Source organism: Ornithorhynchus anatinus, chromosome 1 (assembly GCF_004115215.2).
Source record: "Ornithorhynchus anatinus isolate Pmale09 chromosome 1, mOrnAna1.pri.v4, whole genome shotgun sequence".
Lineage (NCBI taxonomy): Eukaryota > Metazoa > Chordata > Mammalia > Monotremata > Ornithorhynchidae > Ornithorhynchus > Ornithorhynchus anatinus.
In genome coordinates, this window is record NC_041728.1 from 83,928,021 (window position 1) to 83,952,821 (window position 24,801).

The 24,801-nt window shown below is 38.9% G+C and overlaps 1 protein-coding gene across 25 annotated transcripts in view; it reads left to right on the top strand.

The window, feature by feature from the left end:
- The window catches only part of RIMS1 (regulating synaptic membrane exocytosis 1), a 531,371-nt gene that overhangs the window by 399,546 nt on the left and 107,024 nt on the right, over positions 1–24,801 (top strand). For 19 of the 25 annotated variants that reach the window (XM_029063826.2, XM_039912326.1, XM_039912314.1 and 16 more), the window contains 2 exons: positions 6,898–7,010; positions 19,256–19,422. The exons of the other annotated variants lie outside the window; for them this stretch is intronic. In XM_029063826.2, coding sequence (XP_028919659.1) covers positions 6,898–7,010; positions 19,256–19,422 — 280 coding nt within the window. The remainder of the gene's footprint in view (positions 1–6,897; positions 7,011–19,255; positions 19,423–24,801) is intronic. 25 annotated transcript variants of the gene reach the window in all.

Below are 24,801 nucleotides of genomic sequence, written 5' to 3' on the forward strand. Positions count from 1 at the left end.
AACTAGTTTTTGTACCATACAAATTCTCAAATTTCCACCCTGGTTTATGATGTCTCCTGAATATGCTTGCTCCAGTGCAATAGAGATAGATTTTATGTACAAGCTTCTGTTTTTCATTCATTCATATGGTAGGGATTGTCTCTATTTGCTGCCAACTTGTACTTTCGAAGTGCTTAGTACAGTGCTCTGCACACAGTAAGTGCTCCATAAATATGATTGAATGAATTACTACATATTGTTCACTTTGGTGATTGGAAAAAGTGAGCCACAATATATAAAAGATTAAGCAATGTTACATGAACTACAGAAATAGAAGAAAGTAAAATTAACAAGGGAGTCATAGACAAATCATTTTTGCACGCAAGTTGAATAAGCATAGAATTTTAAATGTTTCTAGTTTGGTGAACCGAACTGAAAAGTACTTCTTATTTTATTATCCGGCCGTATTTGTCACCCTGTTTCAAAAAATCTGTTTTACTTGTTTCTTTCCAAATTTTTATAGCATGCAATACTTTTTACGGGTTTGCTATTCTCTGCTGATTATTTTATTTATTATATAGTTTTATATGCTCAAAGTAATTTTATTCTCATCATTCGTCATTCAAGAAGTTCAGATGTTTAGAAAATATGATATATAATAAATTGACATATTATATTAGTATTATATTACTACTAACCCTAATTAATAAATCAATATTCATTTATATTAATGTTTCCCTCTCTAAATTGTAAGCTCACTCTGAAAAGGGAACGTGTTTACCAACTCTCTTATATTGTACTCTCCCAAGTACTTAGTACAATATTCTGCAAACAGTAAGCACCCAATAAATATGATTAACTTATTTTGTATAATATATGACTGAGTTCAGTTACAAAACATCCTGAAAGAAATTATCAGTGATTCTGTATCCCCCAAAATGCATTCATCTATTGAAGTCCACTTGAGGTAAAGTCATTTGAGTCATTTGTGATGAAGGTATTTTTTAAAATAATAGGTTTGAAGAAGGGCTAAAATTATTTTCCTTCAATGAATAATTTTACCTACAGAAAGCCAGCTTGAATAAGCATTGCCTAAAATAAGCTGTTTACATTTTGAAAGCACAGTGCAAATACATTTTTGATATTGACATTTTCAGAAATCTACAGTTTTATTTTCATATACATTAAAAAAAGTTAATGCATCCATATTCATTCTCCCTAAAATTATAGTCTCCTACAGGGTTTGGAATTGTTTAGGAACAGGACATTCTTTCATTAATTTCTTCACTGTTATGTAGACATTAAACAGAACCTAACCAATGTTTAAAATTATTTTGAAGTATTTTGAATTCCAGTGGAATCCTTCAAATATTTTAGAAAGTTAAAATAGTTGTATTTAAAACTATTATACACATTTATATACATTTATACACATGACCACTTCCCTCAAGTTACGGAATAACTTTGAATTTATACTTTGATCATTTTAAATCTCTGGAATATGGCATATATTTGGAAAGCTTGGCAATATTATTAGTAGTAGTGTCTCAAAAATTAAGTGCATACAGTGTTCCAGTAGAATGATTTGTCAAATGTTAAAGGAAGCATGATCACACTTTAGTAGAATGCAAGGAAATAAAGAGAACTTTTTTTTTTAAGACAGATGCCGCATTATTCAAATTTATTTTACCTGGTGTCTGCTCAGCCTTTTTTATACCATATAACATCAGTCAATAAAAGATTGAAAAATCTTGCATGTATACATAAGGCTATGTAATCATATTTCACAATCTTAAATTGATTCTGAAAGCATGTAAACTATATATAGTGCAAACATGCAGTACTTATAAAAATTAGTTTGTATCTACTGCGCCATGTACAATTCCTTCTTATTTTTTATCTGTTGCTCCTTGTGATCACCTATGTTATATACTTATGGAGCGTCCAAAGAAAAAATTGCTTTTCTAATGTCCTGATTCTTCATTCTGAAATTAACTCTCTATTTGTGAACATGTACAATTTTTTTTCTGCTTCATTGATTGGAAAAGGGGTAAAATGGTAATACATCTAGTTAACATATATTTGAAAATTTTGAAATTATATTCCTTTAAAAATATTTTCTACATGACAAGTGGTAGAATTTTTGTACCTAAGCTATTTAGTTTGAGTACAAATATTACATGGGAAACAAATTATTGACATTATTTCTCTGGAATTTGCACCCTGCTTACATTTTGCAAAATACAATTTGTAGGATAACATTATTCATTTTTGGTTAATTAGGTGTAAATCTGAGTTTCTGAGGATATTTAATTTTTTAAAGTTCATCATTGATTCTCTTTCATCTATGGTAATTGCATTGGGAAAGAGCTTTTATACCTCAGTTGCCACTTAACCCTCATCTTTTGATTTTAACGACACTATTTGACATTTATTTTCTTAAATTTTTGTCCCTTAAAATAAATTTATATTTATAATATTCAATATGAACTGGGAAAATATTGCTTTCCTTGTTTGTAAAATTAATGAAGGTGCAAGTTATTTGCCCAAGTGAGAAGCAAGTTAGTGCTCCAGACACGATTAGAACTCCCGTTACCTATTTTTTTCTGGTAATAAACTAATACTGTTTACTGAATGTTTACTCTGTATTCTGTACTAATCACTTAGCAGAGTTCAGTAGAATTACTTGACAAGATCTTTGTCCTCAAGGAGTTTACAATCTAGCAGGGGAGACAAACACCAAAATAGCTTCCAGGTAGGTCCACTAGCTTGTAAGTTTCTGCAAGGTAGGATTCATGTCTTTCAACTCTATTGTACTGTACACAACAACATAGTTCAGTGTTTTGTTCACAATAAGTGCTCAGTAAACACCATTGACTATCAAGAATAAAATACGTAAGTTCAACACTAAGCTATAAACTAGGTTATAAATAAAAATGATTGATCACTACCCGGTGAGCAGTATCTCTGGAGGCCAAAGACCAAACCTATGTAATTCACATTTGAAAGCAATGTTTACACAATCAACCAGAACCGATATAATCTACCCAAATGTTGTCTCTGTGTGCCAGCTGGTTATTTTTTTATGATCATATTTTTAAGTGCTTACTATTCAGCATACACTATACCAAGCATTGGGTAGATACAAGATAATCAGGTCAGACACAGTCCCTTTCCCATATCAACTAGTTAATCAATTATTTTGATTGAGTGCTTACTAATGTGCAGAGCACTGTACTAAGCACTTGGGAGAGTATAATACAATAGAATTGGTAGACTAGAACCCAAACCACAAGAAACTTTTATGAATATCACAGTCTAATGGGGTGGTAAAACATGGATTTAATCACTATTTTACAGATGATGAAACTGAGACCTAGAGAGTTTAAGCAACTTGCCCAAGGTCCCATAGCAGGCAAGTGGTAGAGTCAGATTTAAGTAATGGCCACTTTACTACCAGGTCCAGGTTTTTTTTCTCTAGGTCATGCTACCATGCTGGATGGAGGTTCAGGCAGAAATTAATGACGGAAGGGATTTGGGCTCCAGGGGAAGAGAATCAATATTCTCCACAGCAACAGGTAATATTCAGAGGAGTAGCTTAATTCATATAGATGTTACCAACGTACAGGCTTGCATAAAGCAAGCATATTTGTTGGAGATCTATTTCCAGTGGAAGGGATCATTGTGCCCCAAATCTTCACGAGGAAAATATTAAGTTCCCAGTTGATGTTAGCAGCTCCTTGCCGTACAGAGGAAACCAACACAAAGGAGACACTACCAAGTTGAGAACTTCAGCTCTGGATCATTCGGAAGGCTGCTGCAGGGAAGCTAAATGGTCACACCCTGGCCTTGTGAGCTCAAATTCAATGTAGGATTCTCAATCCTAAACATGTTATACTGAGTCAAAAAAAAAATATTCCCAAACCTCCCTCAAAGAGGTAGAACATGAAGTTGATGATGCCGGCACATCCAAATATGAGATGCCATGAATTTTCTTTTCATTTTTATCACCTTTCAGTCAAGATCACCCTAGATCCAGAACATTTCAAATGAGGCTTTTGTTGCCATTTTGATAGTATACTGGGTGACTGTTCTAGGTACACCCTGAATTAAAATGTACCTGCTTGCCCAGGTGATTTTTGGTTATCCAGAAGCCAGTTCACTGGAATGTGCTGTGGTCTGTCTCACTTCTCTGAAACAATGAGATAACTACAAAGTATATGACAAGGATAGGCTGGTGATCCAAGCATAGGAATCACTAAGCCTCAGAGACTGGTTTCCCAACTTCTCTGTCTTGTAATGGTGAGAGAGTTGGAGGCAGAAAGGGAGAGGTGAATCTGGCTATACCTCTGTCTACAGCAGCTTCTAATTGGACGTGATCATGCCATAGATACCACAAATGCAGGGAGCAGTTTGCCACAGCATCCTCCCTGGTCCCGTAGTTCTAGGGGTCACAGCACATGGGCTCCTGACTACATATGTAGCGGTCCTCAGAATCAATTAGTAGCTACTGTGATTGACATTACAGTTGTTTTGGTACAAACCACTTTCATACATTCATTCAATCATATTTATTGAGCACTTAGTTTGTGCAGAGCACTGTACTAAGTGCTTGGAAAGTACAGTTCGGCAACAGAGACAATCCCTATCCAGTAACCAGCTCATAGTCTAGAAGCAGGGGAGAAAAAGTAGACAGGCATTAATAACATCAATATAAATATAATTATAGGTATATGCACATTAGTAATAAAATAAATAGAATAATAAATTTGTACATACATACATACACAAGTGCTGTGGGGCAGGGAGGGAAGTAGAGGAGAGAGAGGGAGTAGGGACTAAGGGAATGAGAGGAGGATCACAGGAAAAGGGGGGCTCAGTCTGGGAAGGCCTCCTGGAAGAGGTGAGCTTTCAGTAGGGCTTTGAAGGGGGGAAGTGAGCTAGTTTGGCAGATGTGAGGAGGGAGGGCATTCCAGACCAGAAGAGGGATGTGGGCCAGGGTTCGACGGTGGGACAGGTGAGAACGAGGCACAGTGACGAGGTTAGCAGCAGAGGAGCAGAGTGTACAGACTGGGCTGTAGATGGAGAGAAGGAAGGTAAGTTAGGAGGGGGCAAGGTGATGGAGAGCTTTGAAACCAATTGTGAGGAGTTTTTGCTTCATATGAAGGTTGATTGGCAACTTTTGACTTTTGAGGAGCAGGCTGACATGCCCACAGCATTTCTGTAAAAAGATAATCCACACAGTAGAGTGAAGTATAGCCTGAAGTGGGGAGAAATAGGAGGTTGGGAGATAAGAAAGGATGCTGATGCAGTAAACCAGTCGGGATATAATGAGTGATTGTACTAGCCAGGTAGCGGTTTGGATGGAGTCAATGACATGACAAGTCAAATTCAAACTTGGGGCTAAATTTTTGTACCTACCTCCATATTAAGGATGCAGTTCTCGATGACTGATATATTACACAATCCTGGCCCTTCCAAGGCTGTGTAAAATATGACCATTATATGCTCAGTGAATAAGATCCTGTTTGGTAGAGAATGTTATCATGCTATTAATTAAGTCTCCTTCACACCAATTCTGCCAACTGTGTCAAAAAATGCAAAAATATGTAAGAAGGTATGTTCCTGAAGCCTTGGTGCTTATTGGTGATTGTAACTATTTTTTTAAAAATAGAAGATGGTGTTGTCTTCAAGGCTGCAGCCTCCAAAAGTCAATGACTATTGTTACTATAAGAGAAAAAAACATCCTAAAATGGAATAAATTTCTTCACATGTTCTAAGTTGAAGAAAGACAGGTAAACCTTTGAAGCCATATTTTCACATTTTTAAGCTTCTGTGCTAGTGGTTTGGACAAAGCAATGAGAAAGTGGCGTGTATTGTAAATTGTGAAAACTGGTCATTTCTATGTGTAATCCAAACATGAAATAAAAACTACAGTAGGAAATAATTGTTCTGTTCTAATCAGGTTTGAAGGAGGTATTGAGTTCCACTCCATAGGTTTTTATAAAACAAAAATATAATAAAGAAATAACATCACTATTTTCTTCTTGTTCACTGTGGCCCTGCTTCACATAATGCCAATGGACTTGAATTTATAGTCCTTTCAAATATGGAAAAATCATGCTAATAAAAAAATTATCTCTAGGCAGAAATTTTGAAGTCTTGAAATACTTCCTAGATAATCTTTCAAAAAATATCTGAGTGTGTGTGTTTGTATTCGTTTCTGTGTAGCTGTATCCTGTTATTCTCTTTATATGTATCCACTGCACTTAATCAGGGCCAGTCAGGCTCCAAAATTCTTAAAGGGGCATTCTGGTGAGAACAGCTGAGAGTAAGGGGAATGAATGGGGTTGAGGAGCCAACACCATTCCTATCTTTCCACTGGGCTGCCATTCCTACCTGCCTCGAGCTTTCCCCAGGCCTGAAGCCTATAAGAATAGCATAGCGGAAATAACAAACTTCTCTGAGCTACTTCAAGTCTAAAACATCCCTTACAGCTTCACGGACACAGGCCTCCATCATTTTCCTGGTATCACAGTGGCCATTTCAATCCTGGCCATCCTGGCCCTGAAATCAATTGAATACATTAGGAATTTTGAAGTTAAATTTGAAGTTGCTGCTTTTATGTGAGTTTACTGATGAATGAATATTTATCAATACTCAATATCAGGTAAAGATTCTAGTCAGTTATCTTGAGTGACTAACGCATGTGTCCCCGTTCTTTGTGGTTCAGTTCATGATCATCTTTTATTGTAGGATCTAAAGAGTTTTAAAAGCATCCATTTTTAACATGTTATGTGCAGTATTTCAATTTATCGTTTGATTCAAAGTAAAACTAAAAGCCCTGTAATCTTACACCACTCCTTTCTTTCTAAGTATTCTGCATATTGTAATGGACTTCCTTGTATGTTTTTACAGCAAGCTTAGTAGTGGAGGAGCGAACGAGACAGATGAAAATGAAAGTACACCGATATAAGCAGACAACAGGGTCTGGTTCTAGCCAAGAACTTGATCGAGAGCAATATTCTAAGGTAAAAACAGTACTGTATTAAAATCAGTATTTTCTCCCTTAAGAGTGCAAGTACTAACATGGTCTGTCAATTATTGGATGATCATTTTTAAGTAGCAGTGATGGTTATATGGTTATAATCTATGCTTTGAAGTGAGGATTCTTCCTTTATTTGATATCAGTATCTGAAAAATCTACCATTTAACATTACCATGCATGCAGATTCCTTGTATGAAATGTGGATACCTGGGATTGCTTGTACCAAACATCAGTACCGCAAAAATGAAATCCTGTATGAAATATAGGACTTCTATTTTCATTGATTTCTTAGAAATTGAAAATTATATATATTTACTTGGATGTCCTGCCTTCACCTCAAACTTAACATGTGCAAAACATAACTCCTTATCTTCTCAACCTGTCCTTCCCCTGACTTTTCCATCTCTGTAGACAGCAGTCTCATCCTTCTGGTCTCACAGGCCCATAAACTTGGCATTATTCTTGACTCCTTTCTCTCATTCAACCCACATATCTATCTATCTAGTAATCTATCACTAAATCCTGTAAATTCAACCTTCACATCGCTAAAATCTGCCCTTTCCTCTCCATCCAAACCACTATCATGTTAATCCAAGCATTTATCCTATCCTACCTTTATTTCTGTCAGCCTCATTGCTCTCTCTCCTATCTCACCCCATTGTAGCCCATACTTCACTCTGCTGCCCAAATCTTTTAGCTACAAAAACATTCCTTCTGTGTTTCCCCACTCCTTAAAAACCTCTAGTGGTTTTCCATGCACCTCCACATCAAACAGAAATGATCATCTTGCTCCCTCCTATCTCACCTTCCTACTCTCCTACTGCAACTCAGCCCTCACACTTCGCTCCTTTAATACCAACCTACTTGATCTTAGCTATCCGCTGACCTCTTGCCCAAGTCCCGTCTCTGACCTGAAACACTCGTACTTCATACCCAACAGATAATTACTCTCCCCATCTTCAATACCTTATTAAAGGCACATCCCCTCGCAGCTCCTTCAAAAGGCCTTCCCTGATTAAGCCTCACTTCCTTTTTTCCCTCTCCCTTCTCTGTCACCCTGATTTGCTCCCTTTGATGATGATGATGATGATGATTATGGTATTTGTTAAGCGCTTACTATGTGCCAAGCATTTGTCTAAGTGCTAGGATAGATATAAGGTAATCAGGTTGTTCCATGTGGGGCTCACAATATTAATCCCCATTTTACAGATGAGGTAACTGAGGCACAAAGAAATTAAGTGTCTTGCTCAGGTCACACAGCAGACATATCTGTTGCTGAATTGTACATTCCAAGCACTTAGTACAGTGCTCTGCACATAGTAAGCGCTCAATAAATACAATTGAATGAATGAATGAAAGTGGCAGAGGTGGGATTAGACCCCATGACCTCTGATTCCCAAGCCCTTGCTCTTGCCACTAAGGCATGCTGCTTTACTCATCTTCTCCTCCCACCCCAGCCTCATAGCATTTATGGACATAACCATAATTTATTTATATTAATGTTTGTCTCTCCGTCTAGACCGTAAGCTCATTGTGGGCAGGGAATGCTTCTGTTATCTTGTTATATTCTACTCTCCCAAGCACTTGGCACAATTTTCTGCACACAGTAAGCTCTCAATAAATACAATTGATTGAAATTGGGTACTTATAAAGTATGAATCTACAAATTTAGATACTCATATTCGGCAGTGCCGAGATTTTTGAGAAAGGCAATATTCTTGAGCCTGACAGTAAGGTTCCCTCAAGGCTCAGTTCTATGTCCCCTTCTATTCCAACTCCCTTCAAGAACTCATTTGTTCCTATGGCTTCAATCACCATCTCCATGCAGATGATTCCCAAATGTACAATTCCGGCCCTGACCTCTCTCCTTCCCTGCAATTTTGCATTTCCTGCTTTCAAGACAAATCTACTTGGATGTCCTGCCACCTCAAATTAAACCTATCCAAAACTGAACTCCTTATCTTCCTCCTCAAACCCTGTCTCCACCATTTTTCCCATCACTGTAGATACCACTATTTTACCTAAAACCCGCCCTTTCCTCTCCATCCATCTTCTCCAGCTACCATGCTGATCCAAGCATTTATCGAATCCTTTATTGTATCCTGCAATATGCCTTCTTGCTGACCTCCAAGCCTCCTACCTCTCCCCATTCCAATCCATACTTGACCCTGCTGCATAAATCATTTTTCAACAAAAATATTCACTCCGTGTCTCCCCACTCCTCAGGAACCTCCAATGGCTGTCCATCCACTTCAGCATCAAACAGGAACTCTTTACTATTGGCTTTAAAACACTTAATCAGTTGACCCTACCTGCCTCACCTCACTATTCTCCTACAGCCCAGTCTGTATACTCTGCTTTTCCAGCACCAGTTTACTCTGTTTCTCTTTTGCATCATCTGTGCACTTGAATCTGTGACCTTTGGACATTTGATATTTGCCCCAACCCCACAGCACCAATGTACATATATTTAAGTTATATATAATTTATAGTTATAATAATGAATTACTTATTTATATAAATGTCTCTCTCCCGCTAGACTGGAGGCTCATTATGTGTTGTACTCTCCCAAGTGCTTAGTACAGTGCTCTGCACATATTATTCATTCATTCAATAGTATTGCTCATTATGTGTTGTACTCTCCCAAGTGCTTAGTACAGTGCTCTGCACATATTAAGTGCTCAGGAAATATCACTGATTGATATAAATTATAGTTCTGTATATAAATGCTGGGGGACTGAGAGAGGGTGCAAATCCAAGTACAAAGATGACACAGAAGGAAGTGGAAGAAGAGGAAATGGGGGCCTAGTTGGGGAAGGCCTTTTGGAGATGATGTGCCTTCAACAAGTCTTTAAAGATAGGGAGAACCATCATGTGGAGGAAATAGAAACTACTTACTGCTTAATTTGTACCAGGAAGGGTGGTCTAGAACAAAGGAAGCAAAGAGTAGGTTTGCTATAGGAGACTGACCAGGCAGTAGATAGCAGGATTGAAGAGCAGAAGATCCTTTACTTCTAGAACCATTCTACTGCAGGTAGAATTTTGAAGCATTGTTCAGTTCAGAGGTCCTGCAGGTCTAATCCAGGTCTCAGGATCAATCAGTCAATCTGTGGCATTTATTGAACAGGTACTGTGTGTAAAGCACTGTATTAAACACTTGGGAAAATAAACAGAGATGGTCCCTGCCCACAAGGAACTTACAGTTTACAGGGAAAGACAGACATTAAAATAGATTAGGTATAGAGAAAATTAGAGAGTATCAGAATATTTACATAAACACTGAGGACCTAGGGTGAGAATCAGAGTGCTTAAGGGATACAAAGCCAAGTTCATGTCATTGCAGAGGGTTTAGTCTGGGGTTATTTATTTTAATATTATTTGTCTCTCCATCTAGGTAGACACATTCCTTTTGGTCAGGACCTGTGTCTACCAACTCTTTTGTATTGTTCTCTTCCAAGCGCTTAGTACAGTGCTTTGAACGCAGTAAGAACTCATTAAATACCATTGAATGATTGATTAAGCAGGCTTTTTGAAGCAGATGTAACTTTAGGAGGGTATTAAAGGTGGGGAGAGTAGTAATAACAACAGTAGTTGTGGAATTTGTTAAGCACTTACTATGTGCCAAGCACTGTACTAAGTGCTTGGGTGGATACAAAATCATCAGGCACTATATGGGACTCACAGTCTAAGTAGGAGGGAGAACAGGCATCAAATCCTCATTTTTGCAGGTAAGGGAACTGAGGCCCAGAGAAGTTAAGTGAATTACTCAAGGTCACACAGCAGGCAAGTGGCAGAGCCAGAATTGGAAATCTGGTCCTCTGCCTCTCAGGCCCATGTTCTTTCCAATAGGCCACACACACTGCTTCCCAGTGCCTGTTGGATATGAAACAGGAGGGAGTTCCAGGGCTAAGTGAGGATGTGTGTAAGGGATTAGTGGTGGGATAGATGAGATTAAGGTAGGGAGAGTAGGTTTAGTGCTGGAGGAACAGAGTGTGCATGTTGGGAGATCAGCGAAGTAAGGTAAGATGGGGAAAGTTAACTTAGTTCCTTAAGGTCGATGAGGCATATTTGTTTGACGGACAAATACTCTCCCTTTCTTCAAAGCCTCACTGAAGGCACAACTCTTCCAAGAGGCCTTACCTGACTAAGCCCTCCTTTCCTCTTCTCTCACTCCCTTTATTCATCTCCTCTCCCAGCCCCAAAGCATTCATGTACATATCTGTAATTTATTTATTTGTATTAATGTCTATCTCCCCCTTTAGACTTTAAGGTCATTGTGGGCAGGCAATGTGACTGCTTACTCTTATATTGTTCTCTCCCAAGCACTTAATACAGTTTTCTGGACACGGTAAGTGCTCAATAAATATGACTGACTGAATGAATGAATGATGGGGACCATGGGAGGTTTTTGAGGAGTGGGGAGATAAAGGAATTACCAGAAGTTCTGGGCTTACCCTTAGCCCAGATGTAGACCTGAAACTAATGCTAGGTGTGGGTAGCCAACAGAAGAGTCTTCATATGCATATGCATTATTGCAGGTAAGTGAAGAGAGTTCTTAGGATAATTTAAAGCAATTGGACTTTTCTGGTCCTTTGAAGACTATGCACTCTCATTAGCTCAGCAAAAGACAATTTCTACATCCACACAGCCTGGAAAATTTTTTCCATCAGACTGACCTTTTCAGCCATAACTGCATGGATAGTTAAGATTTCAGCATCAGTCATTTCATCTGTAAACATAAGTCAAATTTCACACTAAAAGCTTTGTTATCCAGCCTGCTTTGAGGCTGGGAAACACTAGATAGGCAAAATGTTTGTTTAACAAAATGTCAGAGATACTCAGGACCTCTTTCCCAGAATGGAACTATGCACATGTTATCTGGAGGTCCAAATGGAGTCACATAACTAGGAATAAAATTGCTATAGAATCACAGTTGGTCTAGGAAGAACTGCAAGAAGCATCAGTCAGAAGTGGGAGTTCCTTGATTTGTTAGACGTTGGCCGTACTTTGGTTCAGGTATCTGGTCAGGATGCTGCTTCAGTATTGAAAGAAGAAAACATTTCTGACCAGAGCGCCAGCAGCTTGCCCCCTCCTATCCTGTCTTGCTTTGTTCAGCCGACCCCTGAACAAGATGTCAGGCACCCTAGCCAGTACTGTGGGGTTATATAAGAGAAGAGGCAATGAGGTTGCAAGGAGACAGCAGGGGATGGGGTTGGGCTGGTTGATGCAGTCCCTCCCTGCCAGTCCCCACATGGGAGGCGATAACATCCCCCACCGCTACCACTCTCTCCTCTGCCAATCCCCCCGACTTCCATCACCAACCACCCATTCTTGCCTGTTCACGGGGCTTTTTCATATCCCAGAGTCAGGTTCGGGGCAATTCCAGCTTACTTTAAGCACTATTCAGTGTCAGAAAACTCCAATGTAAATTATTTACATTAATATCTTGCCCCTCCTCTATACTGTAAGCCTGTGGTGGGCAGAAAATGTGTCTGCTAATTCTGTTGTACTCTCCTAAGCACTTAGTATAGTGCTCTGAACATAGTAAATGTTCAGTAAATATCATTGGTCGATTGACCCTTTGTCTTCAAGTGCCATCAAGTTGTTTCCAACCCATAGTGACTTCATGGACATACCCTCTTTAGAACATCTCATCTTTTGTCGTAGAGTTGTTCTGGTATGAGTATCCATAGACCTTTCTTGATAGAGATACGAAAGTGGTTTACCATTGCCTTCTTTGGCTCAGTAAAAATTTAAATGTCTGTCATTGTCCTTTCATGAACATCTTGATCACTTGATCATCTGCCTTTGACTCTTTCCAATGCAGCTGCTGCCCAGAATTGATTGACCTTCTACCCAGAATTTTAGGGTAACCTTATATTATGACAAAACTGTCTTCCTCATAGCAGACTATATTAATCACTTGTAGAATGCCAGAATTGATAATCTAGTAATTAAATTTTGGGAAAGGAAATCAAATATCAGTTATTTTTAAAGTATTACCTCATAAACCTGATCAAATCATTTATTTGAAAAACACAACTCTTTGGTCTGCTCTGAGCCTTTGGCTCCCAGGCTATCCTAGGCTTTCCAAGTAAACAATGGCAGATCCAATTGTTCTTTTTCCTGCCCCTTGTGGGTGATCCCAAATAATGTCACTCACCAGAAACCAGGTTCCTATTTTATGAACCTGTTGAGGGACTCTAAAATACCTCATAGAGCCCTGTACCCTCCTTCCCCAGAAGTCCTATTCTCAAAGTCAGAGGAGACAGATTTTGGATTATTTGAGAAGTAACATGGGCCAGTTGAAAGAACACAGGCCTGGAGCCAGAGGACCTGGGTTCTACTTTTGGTTCTGGACTTGCCTGCTGTTTGACCATGAGCAATCACTTAACTTTTTTTTCTGTGGTCCACTTTCCTCATCTATCAAATGGGGATTCAATACTTGTTATCCCTTTCCTCTAGATTGTGAGTCCCATGTAGTATAGGGATGGTCTCACCTGAATATCTTGTATCTCCTCCAGGGATTTGTACAGTGTTTGGAATCTAGTAAGTGCTTAACAGATGCAACAATTATTTATTATTGTTATTATTATTATTATTGCTAGCTATATCTTACCTCCCACTCAGAATCCAGGGGTCAGAAGAGAAAACACTTATCTGAGCCTAAACTATTTGCCTGTGCATAAATAGCAAAGAAATTAGATATGCTCCCACCATCTTAAAGTATTATTGGGGTCCAATCAAGCCACAGTGGATCTCCCTATTGAATTGAATACACCTCATAGTAATGAAAATAGGCAATGTTATCTCTCTTATAGCCTCCCAAGTGATTAGTACAGCAGTTAATGAGTAATTCTATACTTCCACTCTTTGAAGTTGGTACACATGTAGTTTATCAAATATTTTTTGGCTTCTTTGATGTATACAGAGCCATAAGGCATAAATATACAGTGGAAATTAATGGGACTCTAAGAATTTTGCACTTGAGATTTACTTTTAGAGAATGTTTATGCTTCTGTAACCCATTAGCAGCAGTCAGTGCTAATGTAACAACTGTTAGACAGCAAGGTCAAACAGGCCTGGAAAAAGAATTGCCCGGAAGGAAGGAGAAGCACATATACCCCCTTAACCTCCCCCAAACTATTGGGATATTCTGGAAGAAGACACTGGGAAAGTTTCAATTCCCTAGGGATATAGCTGAGTGGAGCTTGGTGAAGAAATTCAGCTTTAGCTTCTTGACCTGTGGTGATTGTCCACAAGATTAGCCCTGGTCAAGACCACACCTGAAGAACTCCATATGATAATACTTACACTATACTTGAGATAAGTTAGGGGATTAATTTGGTGTTATTTTTAGCCTAAGTCCTTTTCAGACACTTCCTCCGAACAAAGCAAGACGGTCAGTTGGGCAAGTGCATGGTGACTGGTTACTGGTACTACAACAATCAAGCTGGGTGTTTGCAACTTATACCTCAGTGGTTTTAAAGATCATTCTATAAGTCTCAACTTGTTATTGTTGCTCTTTGTAACAACAGTATTACAAGTTGTCAAGTTGGGTATTGATTAAATCTCAACTTTGGTCATTGTTCTGTTTGAAGAACCTGTAAGCTCACTGTGAGCAGGGATGTGACTGTTATATTGTTGTGCTGTACTCTTCCAAGTGCTTAGTACAATGCCTTACACAGAGTAAGTGCTCAATAAATACGATTGATTCATAGGGTTATGGTTTTGAGGCCTTCACAGAACTTCCAATTGTATTTTGGCTGGAGTTTCTAATTCCCACAGCTTCCTTAGAGTGCTCTAAATACAGAATGGCTAAATTTGGCCCGAGTTCTATATTGCTAAATGGGGGCCCTAATCTCAACCCTGTGAAGCAAATGCACCCAAGTAATAATAATAATAGCAATAATGATATTTGTTAAGCAATTACTATGTGCCAAGCACTCTTTGGAGAAGCAGTGTGGCTCAGTGGAAAGAGCACAGGCTTTGGAGTCAGGGCTCATTAGTTCAAATCCCAGCTCTGCCACTTGTCGGCTGTGTGACTGTGGGCAAGTCACTTAACTTCTCTGTGCCTCAGTTCCCTCATCTGTAAAATGGGGATTAAGACTGTGAGCCCCACGTGGGACAACCTGATTCCCCTATGTCTACCCCAGCGCTTAGAACAGTGCTCGGCACATAGTAAGCGCTTAACAAATACCAACATTATTATTATTCCAAGCACTGGAGGAGATACATGGTAATCAGGTTGTCCCACCTGGGGCTCACAGTCTTAATCCCCATTTTACAGATGAGGTAACTGAGGCACAGAAAAGGTAAGTGGCTTGCCCAAAGTCACATAACAGACAAGTGGCAGAGCCAGGATTGGAACCCATGTCCTCTTACACCCAAGCCCAGGCTCTTTCTGCTAAGTCATGCTGCTTCAGTTGATGATATTATTTATTTATTGTTTTACTGCGAGTGGATAGAGGTTCTACAATTAGAAACATTTTCAAAAAAACAAATTTTAGGATTTTTTTTTTTTGTAACTGGGATTTAATTCTGTTGATTCAATGTTCCCCAAATTACTATGGGGACATCTGTCATTTTGGATAGCTAGTTTTTATATTTAGACTGCGAGCCCCATATGTCACAGGGACTGTGCCTAATCTGACTGCATTTTATGTAGACCGTAAGCTCCTCAGGACAGAAATCATGTCTATGAACTGTATTGGACTCTTCCAAGTGCTTAGACAGTGTTCTGTACAGAGTAAGCGTTCAATAAATATCACTCGTTGATTGGTACAATGCTTGGCAAATAGTAAGTGCTTAAATGTGATTTTCATTACTACTACTAATATTAATGGTCATATTTTTTTACTTGGTTGAATAAGAGGTAGTCCTATTTTTTATGAAATGTATAATTTAGGGGGAAAATATGTGCTCTGTTTTGTTTCTAAATGAATTCCTATTCTACTATAAATTGTGTAATTACTATGAACCTTGCTTCATAAAATGACCTCTGTTGTCCACATTATGCTTCATGTTTTCCTTTCTATACCCCAAACCTCTTTTCTTCTCTCTTTCATCCACTCCCTCTACTTCTATTCCTTCTCTCTTTATCCTTCATTTATTCACTTATTTGGTCTCATACTTACTTTATCATACATCTACCCTTCTTAGCCTTATTCATAACCAGACTTTCTCTCAGTGAATCACTTTTGCCATTAGTAATGGCAAAGAGGATGTATTGCGAGAGTAGGACTGAATCTGAGTTTGCCCAAGAGACTAAGATCAAGAAAGCTCAAGGAAATATACCTATTTCCCTGCCTCTTGCTCTTGGGTCTAGATGAATCACTATTTTGCAATCCAACCACTGAAAGTTATCTGCTTGTTTACTTCTTTGTTTTAGATCTTTATCCTTTAATGTAAAGGGATCATTTGTTTAGTTTTTGCTAGCGATGTCTCATTCAATTGTTTTAATTATCTATTTGGGCCTGTCAGCTATTTCTCTTACCACAAGAAGCAGAGGATAGGACAGGAGCTTTTCAACTATGGTACAAGTGAGAAACTGGGAATTGTAGAAGTGAAGCTATCAAAAAAAAGAGTGAGAAACATCAATCTAAGGACCTGGTACTGCTACTTCACATGAGCTAGTAGTAGCAGTATTTATCTAACTGTCCACTGAGTTCAATGCCCTGAACTAAGCACTTGAGAAAATACAACATATGCCCAATAGAAAAATGTAGTCAGGTTGCCTTCAGGGTGTAATGGGGCAAACAGATATAGAAATATTTGTTTTGTCTTATGCCGTCGAGTTGCCGCCGCCCCATAGCAACACCATGGACAAATCTCTCTTAGAACACCCCACCTCCATCTGCAATCATTCCAGTAGTGTATCCAAAGAGTTTTCTTCATAAAAATATGAAAGTGGTTTAGTTGCCTTCTTCCACCCAGTAAACTTGAGTCTCTGCCCTCGACTCTCTCCCATGTCACAATGCTGCCAACACAAGTGAGTTTTGACTTGTAGCAGATTGCCTTCCACTGTCTACCCACTACCCAAGCTAGGACTGGAAAGGCTATGCCTCTGCGTGACTCTCCCTCCCATAGTCGAAAGTGATAGAGAACTGGAAACTCTCCAGTTGTGATGCTGAGAGTGGAATAAAAATATTTACAAATTAAATAATCTGAATACAGTTTTTACTTTCATAATTATCTCAATTGCATAATTGTCTTGCCCTGATTTTTGAGAGGGAAATAAAGGATTAATTTTTATATAATTTTAATCAGTTGTAACTACAGACTGGGGAAAACCCATCTTCTAGATTGTGAGCCTGTTGTTGGGTAGGGATTGTCTCTATTGGTTGCTGAATTGTCCTTTCCAAGTGCAGTCTTAGTACAGTGCTGTGCACACAGTAAGCGCTCAATAAATATGATTGAATGAATGAAAAAGGAGGAGCAGAAGGGTGAGAATTCAGACAATAAAACAGGAGAGGGGGAGGCAAAGGGGAGGTGATTCATTGACTACTTATTGAATGTAGCACTTGAGAAACTGCAGTAGAAGTAAGAGAAGTAGTCCCAAGTGTCCTCTCCCTTCTTCCTTTTCTTCTCCTTCCTTCTCCTCTGTTCTCTCCTTTCCCTGCTTTCTCTCCTTTCTTTTTTTCTCATTTCCATTCCCTTACTGATAGGCTTAATTTCACAAGTGATAATAACTTTAACCACTGTTGGCTAGAATCTTTCTGAACTAAAATGGCATTTTCTGCATAACTCTGATTTCCAGTCAGGTATTAACCAGCTAATTTTGACCTTTGTGGTAGGACTTGCTGTTGGGAAACTTCAGAAGTGGCAGAGGGCATCTCTGAGAATGGTCAGATATCTTCTTGAGAGCAAATCCTAAAGAGGCAAAATCTATTTCATTGTGTACATAGGCTAATTGGGTATAATGAATAAATAACAAGTTCCTCTGTAGCTGATGTGGTGGCATAACCAGGAAGTTGGGTGGGGATGTTAATCAGGAAATTGTACTGTTGGTAATATAGGGCCGCTATTCCAATTTAGGCCACACACTTCCACCAGTAGAGCAATAAGCAGAGTCATGGTGCTTTTCCTCGCTGACACACCCAAACACAAACTCCACTTTGAGGTGTATTAGAAAAGTAATGTGGGAATTGGAGTATCCCGGTAACCCTAAAACAGGATTGTGGAGCTTATATTTGGTGGATATCCATCTCATTCTGAGCCAGTTTCCAAGCCCATTAGTGTGGAACTCAATCAGCCCTATGGAGGACTGTTCAAAACCCAGCTGTTCATTCATTCAATAATATTTATTGAGCGCTTACTATGTGCAGAGCACTGTACTAAGCGCTTGGGATGAACAAGTCGGCAACAGATAGAGACAGTCCCTGCCGTTTGACGGGCTTACAGTCTAATTGGGGGAGACGGACAGACAAGAACAATGGCAATAAATAGAGTCAAGGGGAAGAATTAAATGTTTCTCAAAACCATTTTAATGCAATTGTGCAGGATGCCCCAAGTTGAGATACCATGTGATAGTTTAATTGATCATATTTATTAAGCATTTACTGTGTGCAGAACACTGTACTAAGTGCTTGGGAGAGTATAACTATATAACATACACATTCTCCCAAGGAACCCCTGATACCCAAGAGAAACTCCCACCAAGCCTGTGCTATGTCTCACTTTGGTTCAGTGTACCCAAAATTCCTTGTTGCTCAAGGAATTCAGCTGGTGACTTTGCTTTCTGGAAACCCACCAGAGCAGGCTGCATTTCTAATATGAGGGTGAATGGGGGGAAGCTGAGCACTGTACATGAGGCCATCATGGTGCTGCTTTATTTCAAGAATTGGAAGGAGTTCAACAGGACTGCCCTCCCTCTATGAAATTCAAAGAATTGCACAGCTACCCTCCCTGGAGAGGCTTAGGAGAACTGGGCTCATTATTTTTAATTCCAATTTCAGAAGCAATTCCATGCTAATGAATTGTTTGTAAAGAGGCCTGATCCTTATAATTAAAATCCTCCATAAGCAATGTATTAGCGTTGTCATTCTAAGATGGTTCTTCTGCAAAGACTTGACGTAAGTGGAACAGGCCTCTAGTCTGTACACCTGCCCAAAGTTCTGCATACTTTATAGAGTTCGCTAGACCTTTTGGTTTTAAGGGACATGCATGTATCTCTGTGTGTATGGGGATTTGATGAGAGAGCTGACATTTTCTTGTTTTTACTCTTAGTATAACCTACATAAAGAGCAGTACAGAAGCTGTGATAACGTCTCTGCCAAATCATCAGATAGTGATGTCAGCGATGTGTCCGCCATTTCACGCACCAGCAGTGCCTCCCGCCTCAGCAGCACAAGCTTTATGTCAGAGCAATCTGAGCGTCCCAGGGGCAGAGTCAGGTGAGTTTGCAAGACTCTATCATGGGATTCGGGGCTCCTCATTTGGTGTAAAACTAGGTCAGTTGTAAAATGAATGGAAATGTACTGAAGACAACTATCATTTTGTCTTCCTCCTTTTTTCTCAACGTTCTGACCTGATAATCTTATATCTACTGCATAGCTTAGTACAGTGTTTGGTACATAGTGGGAATATATCAAAATTCTTATTATTATCATTATTCTTTCTAGAGATGTGGCTTATAAATGAAATTCCATATGTTTGCCAGAAAGAATTTTAAGATTTGGAGTCCACAGGGAGTTCAGACCAATAGAGGGAATATTTTATTCCTGTTGAAATAGGCCATGGTTTGAATCAGTTGACCATTAACCAACTGCTATATTTGGTTAAGCTATTAAACAGTCTAGTAAGACTTGGCCATTACTGGATGATGTCTATTTTAATCATCTTTAAAGTATTCTTCCAAAGAACTTACACAGTATTTTCTTTGTAAAATGGAATGTCTTTTTTTTATAAATCCAGTTTTCTTTTTTTTCTCCCTGATGGACTAAGGTTTTTGGCTCATTTCTAGAGGTTGTTCAACAGTTTTTGAGAGGCCAAGGCATATATTTGCCTGCTGCTCACTCTACTGCCAATTTGGTTCTGACTACTGCTTCGTCTCTCCATCATTTTAAAATGACATCCCACATACTTCTCTTCTCTAATGCCAACCTACTCTCTGTACCTTGATTTTATCTAACTCGTCGCTGACCCCTAGCCCATATCCTGCCTCTGTTCTGAAATGCCCTCCCTTTTCATATCCAAAAGACAATTATTCACCTCACCTTCAAAGCCTTATTGAAGGCACATCTCCTCCAAGAGGCCTTCCCTAAGTCTTCATTTCCTCTTTTTCCACTTCCTTCTGCAATGCTCTGACTTGTTCACTTTATTCGCCACTCCCACAGCCCCACAGCACTTATATACATATCTGTAATTTATTTATATTAATGTCTGACTCCCCCTCTAAGTTGGTTTTGGGCAGAGAATGTGTTTGTTATATTGTTTTTTGTACTTCCTTTAGTGCTTCATACAGTGTCCTGCACACAGTAAGCACTCAATCAATACAAATGATTGATCCTGAAATGCCAACTCCTTACAAACACTAAGTCTGCTTATGCCCCCATTTCAGAACTAATATAGGCAAGATTTCAGAAAAAGGAGACTCATAATTAAATAATAACACAAAATAAATATAAAACAGGGTCTTTTATGGAATATCTTTGGTTTCATTTATATCTTTCTTTGCAATATTCTTCCCAGGTATTGACTCAAAGAAACATAATCTATGCAAGCTCAAGGAATTTCCTTGTTATACCATTTGTGGCCTTGCATGGTAAAATCAAAACAAAAATACGTTTTAAAAATAAAATATTTGAATGAAGCAGCTCCTTTCAAGGAGCTTTCATAGGAATGGGATGAGGAAGATGGGATGACATCTGGAGGGGCTGTGAGATTCAGAAAATACTTTTTTTAGTATAGGTGAGATTTATCTGTGCTTGAAGGCATATCAAGGTGAGAAGTTGAAGATAACACTAAGGGAAATAAACCCCTGCTGAGAGGTAAAGAAATTTAACATGAGCCACAAAAGAGCCAATAAGATAAGCTAGAGTAGTGGGGTTGGTAGTAGTAGTTAGTAGAAGTAGTAATGGTTTTCAGTGACTACCCAATCTCAACTACTTAATTGCTTGAAAAAGTATGCAATCAGGACACGGGTCTCTGTATACAAGACACTTAACATCTAACAGAGGAGAGAGACATTCAAAATATTTAAAAATAGTGAAAGCCGTAAAATGAAAAAGATCAGATTGGAAGGAGAAAAAAGATGCCAGGGTAAAATAACATAGTAAATCATCGACAGCATAATTGAAATGTACATCTGCATAAAATGATAAGCCTGAGTATAAATAAGTGATAGAGATGGCTGTTTGGTTGATAAGTCTTATGATATTGGGACTTAATCAAGAAAAGCTGTCCATAGGGCTTTAGAGGGGCTTTAAAGATGAAAAGGACTGAGTTGGGACAGATTTGGGGTGTGTGTGTGCGTAGGGGGATGGGGTGAGGCTGAGGGGATGGGGGCTGAGGGAACAGGGGATTCCAGGCTGTGGTAATGGCAAGAGCAAGGGATCAGGGTGAAGCAAGTTGAGAGTAGAGTTAGAGAATAAGTTTGGGGAAGATGAAGAGTGCAATCTCGGAAATAGGGGATGAAAATAGCCAATAAAAAAAGATCAGAAACCTGATGGCATGCCTTGAAGCCAATGGTAAGAAATTTTTATTTGATGCATTGGTGAGATGGACAGCCATTTTATGTTTTTCTGAGGAATAAGATACCTATGATGAGCAGCATTTCAGGAAGATCATTTGGGCAACAACATGGTATATGGACTGAAGTGAAGAGGGGATAGAGGCAGGAGGCAGGAGGATCAGTGAAGAGGTTGATTCAGTAGTTAGTTGAGAGGTAAAAGAGGAGCTATTGATTGAAACCGAAAAGGAGTGCATGGAAAGGAGGATAGTCAATTGAGTTTGTGTGTTGGAAAAACAGCAAGGCCTAGTGGAAAGAGCAAGAATCTGAGAGACAGAGGACTGGATTTTAATTCTGGCTCCTACACTCACCTAGTGAACAAGTCACTTACCTTCTCTGTGCCTCAGTTTCCTCAATTGCAAAAGGGAATTCAATAACTATTCTCCTTCTACTTAGACTGTAAACCCCTTGTGAGACAGGGATTGTGTCCAGCCTGATTAACTTCTATCTACCCCAGTGCCTAGAACAGTGCTTGAGACATAGTAAGTGCTTAATAAATACCATTATTAAAAACCAAGACCTGATGGCATTCTATAGAAAACATGATGATGAACAGTATTAATGGCATTTGAGAGGGTTAAAGAAGAATGGAACAGAGAAAAGGCCATTGGACTTGGCTCTGAGAAATTTGGTGGTGACCTTGTAGAGTGCAGTTTCAGTTGAGTGAAGGCAAAAATTTAGTGTAAGAATCCAAGAAGACAGTGGGTGCAGAAGAAGTGAAGGAAGCAGGTATGTATAACCCTTTCAAGAAACTCACAAAGGATTGGGATGAGGGAAGATGGGGTGACATCTGGAAGGACTGTGAGATTCAGAAAAAAACCTTTTTTTAGTATAGGTGAGATTTACATATGCTTGAAGGCATCTAAAGGTGAAAAGTTGAAGACAGCACTAAGGGAAGGAGAAGAGTTTGAAGAAAATGTGTATTATCGGGTGAAAGGGGATGGGTTCATAAATGCAGATAGAGGGAGTTGATTTATAGTGCTCAATGAGAGCTTAAATTGAGAAATTAAATTCACTCTACGTATCTTTTCTTCTATTTTGTAGGAACTTTGAGCAATCTATGTCATTTTTTTTTTAAAAAAAGGCATTTATTAAGTGCTTTCTTTCTATGTGTCAAACACTCTTCTATAAGCGTTGGGTTAGATAGAGGAGCAGCGTGGCATATTAGATAGAGAACAGGCCTGGGAGTTGGAAGGTCATGAGTTCTAAACCCAGCTCCACCACTTGTCTGTTGTGTGGCCTTGGGTAAGTCACTTCACTTCTCTGTGCCTCAGATATCTCATCTGTAAAATGTGGATTGAGATTGTGAGCACCTTGTGGGACAGGAATTGTGTCTAACCCAATTTGCTTGGAATAATAATAATTATTAGTATGATATTTGTTAAGCATATACTATGTGCCTAGCACTGTACTAAGCGCTGGGTTGGATACAAGCAAATCAGGTTGGACACAGTCCCTGTCTCACATTGGGCTTACAGCTTCAATCCTTATTATACAGATGAGGTAACTTAGTCCCAGAGAAGTGAAGTGATTTGCCGAAGGTCACACAGTAGACAAGTGGCAGAGCTGGGATTAGAACCCATGACCTTCTGAGTCCCACCTGGTGCTCTGTCCACTATACTATGCTGCTTCCCCACCCCAGGCTTAGTAAAGTGCCTGGCACACATAGTTAAGAGCGTCACAAATACCAGAATTATTATTATTATTATAGATGCAAGTTAATCAAGTTGGATACAGTCACTGTCCCACATGGGGCTCACAGTCTAAGTATGAGAGAGAACAGGTATTTATTTGGTAGTTTTGGGGAAACTTTGAGTATTCCTGCAACGGCAGACATCTATATGCTCTTATCCGGGAGCTCTGGAAAGCAGTTGAATAATGTAGGAATGATGGGAAAGGTAGCATTTATATATGTGGTTTGGGCTATTGCAGATTTTGAGGACTAAACGGAAATTTTAAGCATGCCAAATTTTGAAAAGTACTTGCATGGCAGGTATAAGGATCTCCTTAGGACTTGCATATAGAAAATTACACTTTTCAAAATGATAATCATCTCAAACAGTTTTGCAAACCTACAGTTTACCGAATCATTTTCACAATACATTAAGCTTGTGAAACTTCTATTTCGTCACAAAATTGACATTTTTCCCTTCCGCACTTATAGTCCACTGCTTCTGGTAATTCTCATTTTCTTTACTGCCTCTACCCTTAAGAAAAAAAGCACCAACTTCCAGCAAAAAGATCTCTCTAAAGCATATTCCAATATAGAGGGATTAGTAGAGAGAGGTTGAGAATACTGTGTTTTCTTAGTCCCATTGCTTCATTCCTGTTAGGCCCAATCTGATTTTTTTCTGGATTTGGTCATCAACATCTAGGGGTCATTTTTTGGTAATGAACAATGATCAGCTGAGTATTGACTAAGCAGTTAGAAGTTAGTGTCTGCTTTGAGACACAGTAAGTGCTTGATAAGTGCTTAACAAGTCCTCAGTAAGTCTCTGAGCTCCATTCTGACAGAGCCGAAACTAATACCACCCACCCTCAAGACCCTCCCTCCTTCTGTTAAGTATGAACTGTATACTTACACAAAACTACCTCCTGAGTCAATATACTGGAATAAGTTTCACATTCCTGATCAAGAAGATTGTAAAGAATTTGTGGCTCTGGGGCTTTGCTTCAGCAGGGGTGCTAAGCTAAAAATGGCAACTGTTTGGCTTACGCCTGTTGATCTGTTTTGAGTCAGTTTTGGGAATTTCTAGTTTTTTCATTCTTTTCTCATCAATTTTTGAGGGCATATTTTTTCTATGCATCTCCTTCCCTACTTCCCCAATCACAAATAATAGATTTAAAGCTCCCAGAGGGCATGTAATTTGCCTTCTACTCTTTGTGATGTACTCTTCCAGTACTTAGAACAAATCTCTGCTTGTGGGAGTATATTTAATATATATTTAATTATGATTTTGTTTGCAGAGATAATAAATGGAGCCCTTGCTTTAATCTGACTCTTATACTGAGCCCTATTCACACTCAAAGCTAGAGATAACTC